Source organism: Nilaparvata lugens, chromosome 2 (assembly GCF_014356525.2).
Source record: "Nilaparvata lugens isolate BPH chromosome 2, ASM1435652v1, whole genome shotgun sequence".
NCBI classification, from domain to species: Eukaryota; Metazoa; Arthropoda; class Insecta; order Hemiptera; family Delphacidae; genus Nilaparvata; species Nilaparvata lugens.
This window is the reverse complement of record NC_052505.1, coordinates 80,042,621-80,055,183: the sequence shown is the minus strand read 5'-3', so window position 1 is coordinate 80,055,183 and position 12,563 is coordinate 80,042,621. Positions and strand designations below refer to the sequence as shown.

The window sequence follows — 12,563 nt, the reverse complement described above, 5'->3', positions numbered from 1 at the left end:
TATGATTTGTGCTTGTATTCATATGAAATAAATAGGGTATAATCAGGAGATAAAGAACTGGACAACTTGAAGAATGTACTAAGGTACTTGGAGGAAGTGTACTCCATCAAAAATTTGGGTAAGTCCATTTTCTGAGTTTTCGATTGGATAAGTCTGTGACCACACATTCACAAGATAGAGGAAGCGATCAGAGTGAAATGTTGAGCTGTGCTAGAGCAGAGTGGTGAGTGAATGAAACTGAAGTGAATCGATTTTCGGGCTGAATAATAAACTGTCGGCTGCGGCTGACGTTGAATGGGATCTGTCAAGAGGCAAACGACGCCATTCGCCATTTTGCATTGGATGACGCAGTAGTTGTGTCAATCTAGCCGTCAGTGCAGCGCACACAGTCACGCCACGACCCGGCCGCGTCAGTGCACGGCACACAGTCACGCCACGACTCGACCGCCACCTTATTCTTATCGCTGCATTATTTACTATGGGATAAGTCACACGCATTCAACAAACCTTTCAACCAGAAATCGAGAGTTAGATGCGTGTTGAGCATCACAAATAATAATCGTGAGAAACTGCCGTATGAGAGCCTAGCGAGTCAATAAACTATTACCACTGAATGTCAAAATGCTTCCTTAATTTCTCGGGATAGGTTCGTGATTTTTTTTTCAAGGAAAATATTTCGCTAAAATTTCGAGACAGGTTCGTGATTTTCCCAAGGAAAATTTTTTCATGAGAAATTTCCATACGCAGATTAATTTTGATCGTGTAATTGGTCTGCCTTATCATTTTCTGTTTTACTGCTTCTTTGCAGTCACGATAGCAAGAAGATCTTATCAGATTGGTTGAGTAGTTGGTGTGCCACCGTTTTTGTGAAACAGAAACAGAATTTACTTTTTTTTGTTCCCCTTCATGATGAAAATGGGGGCGAGTTATTCTTTTCTCAACAATTTCTTCTGTCGTATTTCTAAAGGTACGTTTCGACTTTTACAAGAACAAAGATTTATAGGCTATGACCTATGACTTGTGAAACTGACAAATACAGTAAAGGAAATCTTTGTACAAGTCTTCATTCAATGTTGATTTCGCTATCATTTTTGCTCTTGCCCAATTTCAGTATTCAACATTACTCTCAGGTTACGTATGGGTTAGCCAGGGGTAACTTTAAAACACCCCCCCCCCCACCCGTGAATACACTGTTGACTTTTGGGACCCCCTTGTTTTTGAGCCACCCCCCCCTCAAGAATTTCAATGACGCAGTCTGCGTCAGCCAACCCTCCTCCCACTCACAACCCTGAGTTGGCTCAGACATACCTCTTTTGTATCTTGTTTACATGTCAAAAAGTACCTTGAGCGAGTAAGTTTTATTTAAATCTCATATCATAAGTCTAAGCTAACATGAAACAATTTTCATTTTCTAAAAAGATTCAATATTACTAACTAATGAAAACACTTTATTCACATGGGCTACTTTTTAAATTAATAAAACAACATAAAAATCTTGAAGCACCCTTTATTTTAAAGCTTTTTAAAAAATAAAGATTCAAGATTCAAATGCTTCAAGATTTTTATATTGTTTCATTATTTTACTATCTAATGTTTTGCTTGAATGAGCTTATGATATTATAACAGTAAGGCAGTGTAGCTACTCTATTAAAGATTCTTGTATCTTTTATATCTTACAATTATACAATAATAATTATGTACCTCTAAAAAAAACAACAGTAGTGGAAGTCTCTAGCCCCACTAAACTATTCTACCAGTCAATTTGCATTCTCTTCTAGTAATCTGAAGAGGTATTGTTACTATACGAGTAAATTATGCTACCTCATAGAGATGTTAATTAACGTTGACAGACATTTGAAAAATCACAGCAATCTAATTAATTCTAATCATGTTTCTAAAGATATGTACTGAATGCAAGTACCAAGATTTTATCCATTTCATTCTCATTTTTTAAAAGGATTTCGATCGGTTCTGTAACTGGACAACTAATGATAAACTGCGATTTATGGATCAATTCTCATTCATATGAATCAATTCTCATTCATATGAATCAATTCACAACCATAATGAATGATTCTTTCCCATAGCAAGAAAGACAGTTCAAATTCATGATTTCTCTTTAAAACGATCAATTGAAACATATTTCATGCTTATCAAGAATAAAATGTCTAGAATATAAAAGAGCCCAATTTGAAATGCTTGAGGAAACATCAGTAGAAAAGAAAGGAACATTTGACAAGAATGCTGTATGTTACCCATTTTGAAATTTAGTAGACAGTACCGGTTGCACAACAGCCGGTTAAATTTTAACCGTGATTAATTACACGAGAACCAATCAGAGAAGCCGTCTTTTCAAAAACGCCTTCTCTGATTGGTTCTTGTGAAATTGATCACGGTTAAAATTTAACCGGCTGTTGTGCAACCGGGCCTTAGTCTATACTAACTTTGACCCATTCCAACGTTCTAAAATCTTCATGACAAACTCTGTATTTTAATTAAACTAACGTTTACAAATTAATAATCGTGTTATTTTTCGTATAATTATTACATCTGGATTGTTTCTTCATTTGAATGTACTAATAGCTTCAAATATCAAATAGAAATCCTGAATAAATGCAACTATAAACTGATTCATGGATGAGAAATAAATATACGCGGATTATACAAAGCAGCGTTTACACCAAAGTTATTAACAAAATGTTAATAACTTAATCCTTATAGATTCTATTAGATTGAACATAACTTATCATACACATGATGAACATATGTGTTTGTCAAGTTCCGTTCAATCTAATAGAATCTATAAGTATTAAGTTTTTAACATTTTGTTAATAACTTTGGTGTAAACCCAGCTTAAGTACCACGGTCTAATTTATCTTATAGTGCATGCATCAGTTTTTTAATACCGTAATTCTGATCCTGAATGATTGTGAACCTGAAGCCGACCTTCTTCATCAATAATGCCAGAAAATATTAGATAGTTTACAAATTACATACAATAGTTAGTTTCAGAAATTTCTTATAAAGTGTCTACATGTTAAGTGTTTTCTGTGTGGAAATTGACCTACTCCACTAATGGCGTAACATATTCTAGAGTAGTAGGTTTTGTTTGATTTGAATGCAAACCGAATCAAATTTTCCTTTTGTAAATTATACAGTTATTTGATGAAATATAATTAATTTCAAGGGCAATTTAAAATTGAAGTTTATTCGCAGTTGCACGATATTTCTAGGCCTTCTCTAACTTACTGTAGTGTTATCTAGAAACTATAACTTCCGACAGTGTAATTTATAAAAATAGTGTTATCTGTGGTGCCAAAAAAAGAAAGTTCACTCCCAGGCGTTAGCTAGGTAGGTTCATATTACTGCAGGTATCAAATATTAACCCAGTAATGAGTGTGAAAAACAAAGGACTACTATTACATCACAAGACAATGTTATTATCTGAGAGACCTCTACTTGATTTCAACAATAATTGAGAAAGTAATGAGCAAACTCACCTCTCTCTCGTTGTTGCCGAAAGCAATACCCAGGTTGGGCATCGCTCTTAGGATTGCGACAAGTGATTGAATAGTGTTGCTGTAAACTACTGGTCTATACTGTTTGAAGTCTTCTGACGTGAACCCGCTTTCGTGAATAATTCTGCAAAGAGAGAGAGAGAATTCTATTAACAAAAGTTGATGTGAATGCATTTCAGTTTTGTACACAACACAGGAAAAATAACCACGAGACAAAGCTAAAAATAATATTTTGAATGATATGGTTCCGAATTGGGATATGAAATTCTGTAACAATAGCCTAAGGTCCGTCGCAAAGTAGACCCACGAAAAATAAAACCACGCCGTGGGATGATTTGTAAACCATTGCTAAGCTTCTCCAGACATCTGTGTAATTATAATAATACATGCAATGAATAATCCACTTGTCAGCTGATTGATTATGAATAATTCTATCGCAATGGTTTACAAAACATCCCACGGTGTGGGTTGCTTTTCGTGGATTAGTGTGGGTCTACTTAGCGGCGGGCTTTAATCTATAATATAATAAAGGAAACAGTTATTGGATAGGAAATTCACGAATGACGCATCATCACGTCTACTACTGGACTGATTAAATTGAAATTTTGCATAAGTTATAGGTTCCTAATTTACCGAGGATGGTTACAAGCCTATTTCAAATTCTTCAAGTTTCAGTTTGTCAAGTTTTTAATTAGACCCTTGCGGAGCACGGGTTACCTGCTAGTCAATGATAATTCTGAAGATTAAAAATGATGAAAATTTATTGAATTTGATAGGATTAGTTAATGCGGTCTGGCGTTGCGTAGATATGGAACTTAATAGGCCAACAAACATTGCACTTGTACTGAAAGTAAGTATAGTAATAGGTGTGAAATATAATTTTCGCCCCACTTGGATGTAATGAGCTGGTTTACGTGCGTCATATGGAGGCCGAAAGTGATTGTTTTCTGACCAGGCCGGTAAAATTTTTACGGCCCTAGGGCTGTAAAATAACCTTGAAGTCAGCTGATTCTGATTTGATGTGAACGTGTTTACAAAATAGTTTATGAAACGGAATCAGTTTATGCTTCTAGAATTGAATAAAGTTTTTGCAATAAGATACTATCATTTTATTTGGATGAATGAAATACAAATAATGAGATATTATAAACTATTCAAATTCAATTTTCAGAGTATAATAGAATCTAACCTCAAACCTCCTAGTACAGCGTTTATCATGGAACATGGTGGATAAACGGAATCATTTTATGCTTTTAGAATTCAATAAAGTATTCTGTAATAATATACTATCATTTTATTTGGATGAATAAAATACAGATAAGATATATATTATAAACTATTCAAATAATTCTATTTTCAGAGTAGGATAGAACTTCTAACCTAAACTTCCATTGACATTCAGATTGGCCAAATTTCAAGTGTGCTAAAACAGCTGATCAAAAACTTTCCATTGACATTCAGATTGGCCAAATTTCAAGTGTGCTAAAACAGCTGATCAAAAACTTTTCATTCTTTGTGTTTATCATTCAATAATCAAAACATTTATAATAATATCATCTTATTGTCATTTGGAAGAATAAAAAGTATAAACTCAACCTCTTACATATAATTGAACATAATCTTTTAGGTTATTTAGACAAATCAGAATAAAAAATAAAAATACTTGGACAATTTCTTGATATTCAGATTACCTCAGATTTGCTAGAGCTATGACCTTCCACTTTTGCTTTCGGAAGTGCTTATAATAGACAATTACTCTCATATATATATTGTTTATTTTCCTGTGTGGCGAAAAATAACGTTCTCACCATGGGCAAAAATGTTTTTTCCGGCTCTCAATCTTTTCTAGTCCTCGGCCTACGGCCTCGGACTTGAAAACCGATTTCGAGCCAGAAAAGTCCCATTTTCGGCCCTAGGTGCGAAATATACTATTATACCGATTTATCACTAGACGCTACTAGGGACTAAGACACTGATTAAAATTGTATCAGTAAGTGAATAGCCAGAAGGTTCCATGTGAACAGTCTTCTATATTTTCTTAATTTGCAAAACTATTCCTCAAATCATTGTTTTAGTTCCTATGATGATTGAAAAGGTTCCATAAAACATTGAAAAAATTAGAGAAAATATGGTAAGTTTTGGTGTGAGTGTATTTCTAGCCTGCTTGAAAACTTTGAACGCTGACATCTCCAAAGTAGCAAAAATACACAACATAGAACTCTATAGAACTGAACCGACGAAATGATGTTTTGATGTAGTTGATGTTTTGAAAAAAATGTGCATTTTGAGGCTCTAGAAGATTGAAAATTATCAAAGTAAAATTATTTTTATAATATTTTCAAATTTTAAACTGAGAGCGGTTTGTATTGGCCAAGCAGGGGAAACTACTAAGATGAAAATTAATAATCGTATCCTGATTCCAGATTGGTTGATGATGCCCTAACGCACTGTACGAAATGAAAATCTAATAAGTACTTGAAACTTGGAGCCCAAGACTTAAACGAGTACAGTAATTTTTAGGGTTTGTTGAAATATTAACAATATAATATACTAACTATATAATTATTATTCATATTCAAATACAATTCAGGTAAAAACAACCTATTATATTAATATTATATTATATTAATATATTTTCAGGGATGTTAATATATTAGAAATAATTGTGTATTGCTCATATTCAAATACAATTCAGGTAAAAACAACCTATTATATTAATATATTTTTAGGGATGTTAATATATTAGAAATAATTGTGTATTGTTGATAGTCTTCAATCTAAACAATCTATACGAATTTCATTTCTTGATTAGTCTGGTCTTGGTCGATGGTCAAGAACCCATTAGCCCTGGTTACAGCCAGAGAGAATATATAATAAACATTAAATTTTATACTCTGTGATTACATCACACCACACGACCACAACAAAATGTTTAATGTTAAAGCATTGAGAAAAGTGCCCTATGAATGGGAGCGTCAACAACTTAATTTACGGGCAGTATTTCAGAGTCAACACTGTTGCAACTTTCGGCCAGTTCACAAGATAGTGTCGGCATTGTCTGCGATAGCTTTTCAAGCCAATTATCTAGGAAGCCGTTCCTCTCTCACTCTCACACCCTACCAAGGAGGAGAAACACAGCACCAATAAATTCAACTAGTGGTGAATAGTAGGCTTACACTTGGACGGCTGATTGGCCAATTAAGACCATGTTCGGTGTCAAAATTTGAATGTATAGCTTCAACAGCTTATCGATATGTTGTAAATCCATTGTAAAAACAATGCCATTTGTTCAACCTGTTAACTGTGACTGTGTTGATAGCATACACAGTACAGGTAGCATATCCTGCATATTTCATTGATCATTAATAAAACAATATAAAAAGATGTAGTACCCTTAAAAACTTTAAAATAATTCATTGATCATTCTCATCAGAAGCGACATCGTAAAGCCTAATATTTCATTCCAATTGTGCAAATTTTAATTTAATAACAACCCCCTATTCAAGGTACTGTATGAGACTTAAATACATTCTCGGGAAGAATCTCCATTCCATAAAGATGTTATGTGATATCCAATCCGAATATTTCGACTATTCACTCACAGGGAATTCTTCCCTTTGGGAAAACGTCAGTTCAGCGATTTGTCATCGGTGATTAAAAAATACTGAGTGAACTCACTATTGAATTCAAAATATTACAATTGATCAAAACCTTCCAAATATTATTATTGAATGAAATGAATATTATCATAGAGGAAAAATAGAAGATAGAAATTAAAGAGATTAATTATAATAGAAAGATAGAAATTAACGTATCCATAATCAAAGATAGTATGTTCAGATTTGGGGGAATTGATTTAATCCATCCCTTTATACGGGCTAGATCTATTTTTCCTTGAAATCTTTAAATCGAAATGAAATTATAGAATATCAAAGACCTTGGAAATAGCTTGCAGACGCAGAGTTTCCAACTCTCACAGTGGTATTTATGAATCCTAATTCACAGAGATTTGTCCTGATATAATATATTCGAAGTTTTTGTATAAAATTATTATTTAATGATTTATATGTAATCAATAATAGTTTATCATTTGTTATAAGTGGTAATTGAGTGGAATATTTCTAATAAATTTATCAACTCAAAATTTATAGTTTTAATGTTTATTTTGGACTAAAATTTTATAAAAATTGTACACGTGAAATTCTAATCTTATCTTGGACTTTGTCACCTATAAATTTGGAAGAAAAATAGCACAAGGACTACCTTATTATTTTATCTGCCAATGTTATTACATTAGTGTCATTTGCATTGTAAATAAATAAATTGTTAACTTATTATTTTCATCTTGTTGAGCTGTGTGATCTTGTTATCTATTTGCTTATAATTTGTAAATATTGTGAATTGGATTAAATAAAATTTTAATATGGATTTGAAATAAATAGAAAAATTAATGGAAAAATAGCATTAGAAATAAATGATCAATTTCAACTATCAGTTTAAAGAAATGATGAGTGATTTGAGTTCCCTTCATTGAGAGGGAAGTGGGTGGTAATGGATCAGGAGGATCACAAGAGCTGTCACACTCCAGTGATCACAAATTTTGATAACAAAAAATTAAAATATAGAATAAAAATATTAGAATATAGAATATTTTAGAATATTCTATTTATTGTTATGATAAATAGAATATCAGAACGCAAATATAAAACAGAAAATTCGGATAAAAGACGGTCGACAACTAATACTCAGTTATCTCCAACAAATAGTATCTGTTGTTTAAAGAGCTCCAAACTAATATTATGAGCATCATCTTATCGGCTTATATCTTAACTCGGTCTCGTGAGTGGCCTTCATGCATATTAGACGAGTTAATTTAGTGTTAGAATTGAAGAATTGAATATTATCCCTCAATAGTACGCTCAGATTTGGTGGAATTGATTCAACGCCATCCCTTATAAAGTGGAACACAGTGGGCAAAGCTGACAGACTAAAGACTCCTCTTCTATTTGGCCAGAATTAAAAAATGAGCGCCTTGTCAGGAGCATTGTGGCTGCTTGACAGATAATCGAAACTAGCAGGAATAGCTCTCGACCTCTCCCTCACATCAACTGAAAACTTCCTCAAATAGCGTGTTTTTTATCCCTTTTTATTTTAAAACTTGCTGACAAACGGGTGTACAAGAGAGAACATTTGGAAATACTGAAGTTCTATTGTGAACTCTCCATTGTTGCAAAAGGAGAAAATAAAACATTGAGAATTCACTTGAACTAATCTGTTTGTCTTGACTGTCTGGTAACAGGTAGAAATTAGAAAATATTGACAAATTGAAAAAGTCAATCGCTGATTTTACTAGTATTGCTTTTCTTTTCTATAAATACAATTTATATCCATGCCATGGAAGTTTCATCTATGAGTAAGAAAGGTTTTCTAATAGGAAGGATAGGATGAATACAGAAAAGGAACGATAGCTCAATATTATTAAGGGAAGAAAAATGAATGTAAGTCTGAAACTCCCAGAAATCATTCAAATTCATAAAATTCTAATTCATAGAATGAATCAGCAATATCGCAAATGTTTGTGAATTTCCAATAGATGTATTTGTCTTATGTTGTAAAACGGTCTTGTTTGGTCGTGAAAGACTCCGCTTCTATAGGGCCCCATACACTGGGGAACTTGGATCGGCCAACTTGGTTCGGGGAACCTAGTTCGTGTAGGATTTGCCCACACACTGTAGTGGGGAGAACGAACAACCGTTCGTTACTTTAATGTCTTTTGGGGTCTAGAGATGAGTGTGTCAAAGTTTGCAGCTGCTGTAGGAAGAAAATATATTGAGTATATATAGATAGAATATATAGCCCTGGCGGACGAACCGAACAAAGTTTTTAATCCAGATTAAAGACCAAGTTCGTCACGAATTTGGTTCGCGGTTAGCCAATTTTCCACATACACTGGGGAACTTGGTTCGCAAGAACCATGTTTGCCGATCCAAGTTCCCTAGTGTATGTGGCCCTTATGACTACATAATTTTTAAATATCTTAATCAATAAATTACAACTACAGTAATCTCAAATTGGTTATCAATCTGAAATTTAGATCCTGTTTTCGAGCTCGGCATTCGGACTTTAAACAGCTGGAGTCAGAAAATTGGCTTTCCGAAACGGGGCGTGGTCGTAGTCATTGAGATTGTCATGTTTGAATTAAATTTCGAAAAACTATAAAATAAATATCTTAATTAATAAATTACAACTACAGTAATCTCAAATTGGTTATCAATCTGAAATTTAGATCCGGTTTCCGAGCTCGGGATTTGGACTTTTAAACAGCTGGAGTCAGAAAATTGGCTTTCCGAAACGGGGCGTAGTCGTAGTCATTGAGATAGTCATGTTTGAATTAAATTTCGAAAAACTAGAAAATCGAACAAAAAATAAAATAAAGAGAAAATAATATCAAGCTTCAGCTATTTTGAAAATTATTTAGGAATGTTTAATTTCGTCAAGGAAAAACGTTTCAAATTATAAAAATACCGTATAAATCATTGGAGAACTTCCTCCTCTGAAGATATGTATGAAATAATGTGAGATACAGCATGAAAGCATTCAAACTAATTTATCCATTTTTGTGATTAGGCTATCATTTGTGGGGTTTGATTGCTTGGATGCCAGATGTTTCAACACCCACAAAAACCCTTTTTTTGAAGATCCTGTCTCTGGTTTCTTCTACTGTCACCCTTCACACATGACACATCGCATCATAAATCAATCTCATGATCTCAACTCCATCTCTTTTGTTTGTCTCTTCCATTTACGTCTACATCTATAGATGACCTCAATTTTATCAATGTAGATTATGCCACATTCAAATAGATTCTTTCAAATACATTGTAGAGAGTAGAGTATATAACAGTATCAGGGAACGAATTGATGAAGACATAGAGAAATAAATAATTCTATATGAAAAGCTATATTAATTTTAGTTATCAATGTTGCACGAACAAATATAATCAGGCTTATCTTTATTAGAGACTCGGAATATATTCACAATGCCAGTATGACTGTACATCCTGAATGAGATAATAATGATGGTAATGCTAAAATTCTTATGAGTGTAATCGTTATTAATTGATCATTATACAAGACAGAATTAGGAAATTGAAGAAGTTTTGGGTAATAGCCTTTTTTTCTTTTCCGACTATTGTATTGCTTTCTCTAATAAAAAAAATAATACTAATATTAAAAACTTTACAGTAAAGTTGATAGAGAGAGGATAGGCCTAGCGAGTTACTACTTATGGCTCGAGTCGTTGTTCTATTGTGTGTCTGTGTTCGACGGTAACTTTCGATTGCTTCATCAATCATCTTCAAATTCTCAACAAAAACATATTCTATAAATCATTATATAGATCGAGTTCGTTGGATTATAATATAGGCCAACTCCTTTATCTTTTATTAGGCGAGTACATGCTCAATATCACTATAATATCATGTAAAGCTTTTTTGTATTTTATTTTTGGCAAATGAAATATGCTATAGATAGAATCAATCAATAAGCAAGAGAGGGGAAAAAATATGTTAAACTGATATGGAATACAGTGGAACCTCCATGACTTAGTACATCTCAAGGGACCGCTCAAAAAATGTACTATCACGAGGTCTGTACTAAATAGGGGTGTACAATATCAAGTTTTAAAATAATAAAAACAATATAAAAAACTTGTAGTACCCTTTTATTAAAAAACTTTAAAATATTTCAACGACTAGTTTCAACCATTGGTAATTTTCAAGTTAAAATGTGAAAATAAACAAGTTGATACTAAAGTTTCAAGTTTTAGGGCCGGTTTCCGAGTTCGGGATTTAGCTAAGTCCTAGACTTTAAACAGCTGGAGTCAGAAAATTGGCTTTCCAAAACGGGGCGTAGTCGCAGCTTTTATAACAGTAGTCGTAGTTTTTATTTTCTCATTTCTATAATTGGAAACGTTTTTCCTTGACGAAATTAGACATTCCTAAATAATTCAAAATAGCTGAAACTTTACACTATTTTCTCTTTATTTTATTTTGTAGTTTTTCGAAATTTAATTCAAACGTAACTATTCCAATGACTGCGATTACGCCCCGTTTTGGAAAACCAATTTTCTGACTCCAGCTGTTCAAAGTCTAGGACTCAGCTAAATCCCGAGCTCGGAAACCGGCCCTTAAAGTTATATGGACGTTTCAAGTTACTGCAGGATTACTATATAGCGGTGTGTACTATATTCGTATGGCTTTTATTGGTGGGGAGTTCCTGACGGAAGTTCCACCTCGCCTGAATATATAATTTGAGCTGACAATGGGCCTTACGACTGTCATACTTCAGTAGGGACCGACAATTAACATGCCTATCCGATAGCAGTGACCTGTTCAAAAACTTTCTGCTCTGAGCGGGTTTGAACCGGGATCTCTAGGTTACTACGCAAGCACTAGACCACGGATCACTCCAGGGGTGTACTATATCAAGCTTCCAATGTAATATTGTAATAGATGACAACCAGAGATTTCAATAGGTCAGATAAAGTAAATTCGTATGGCTTTTGTTGGTGGGGAGTCCCTTGCGGGAAGGTCCCACAGCCTGAATATATAATTTAAGCCGTCAATGGGCCTTACGACTGTCATACTTCAGCCGGGACCGACAGTTTAACGTGCCAATCCGATAGCACGGGAGTGATCTGGTTAAAAAACGTTTGGTATTGAGAGGGTTTGAACCCGGGATCATGCTGCTACGCAGGCACTCTATCCACTAGACCACGGATCACTCCAATAGGTCAGATGAGAGAATATCAGAGGCATTTGAGAAAGTTCTCCAGGGCAGGGGGATCACTAGTATTGTGATTTTGAAGAAGGCCTAAACAGGCCTTCATAGTAAAAGGCCTAAATAATTTAGGACTGAATAATGTAAGGCCTGAATAATTTTTTAAGGCCTTAACAGTAGGCCTAACTTGAACTTGAAATGAAACTCTCCATTTGAAATAATAGTCACGTGAGTTGCTAATGCCCTGCAGAAATCCATGTGCCA

At 33.9% G+C, this 12,563-nt stretch overlaps 1 protein-coding gene across 1 annotated transcript in view; it reads right to left on the bottom strand.

Moving 5' to 3' along the window:
• The window catches only part of LOC111061900 (guanine nucleotide-binding protein G(o) subunit alpha), a 131,785-nt gene that overhangs the window by 56,929 nt on the left and 62,293 nt on the right, over positions 1-12,563 (bottom strand). The window contains exon 3 of the mRNA XM_039421857.1: positions 3,501-3,642. Within this exon, the coding sequence (XP_039277791.1) occupies positions 3,501-3,642 (142 nt within the window). The remainder of the gene's footprint in view (positions 1-3,500; positions 3,643-12,563) is intronic.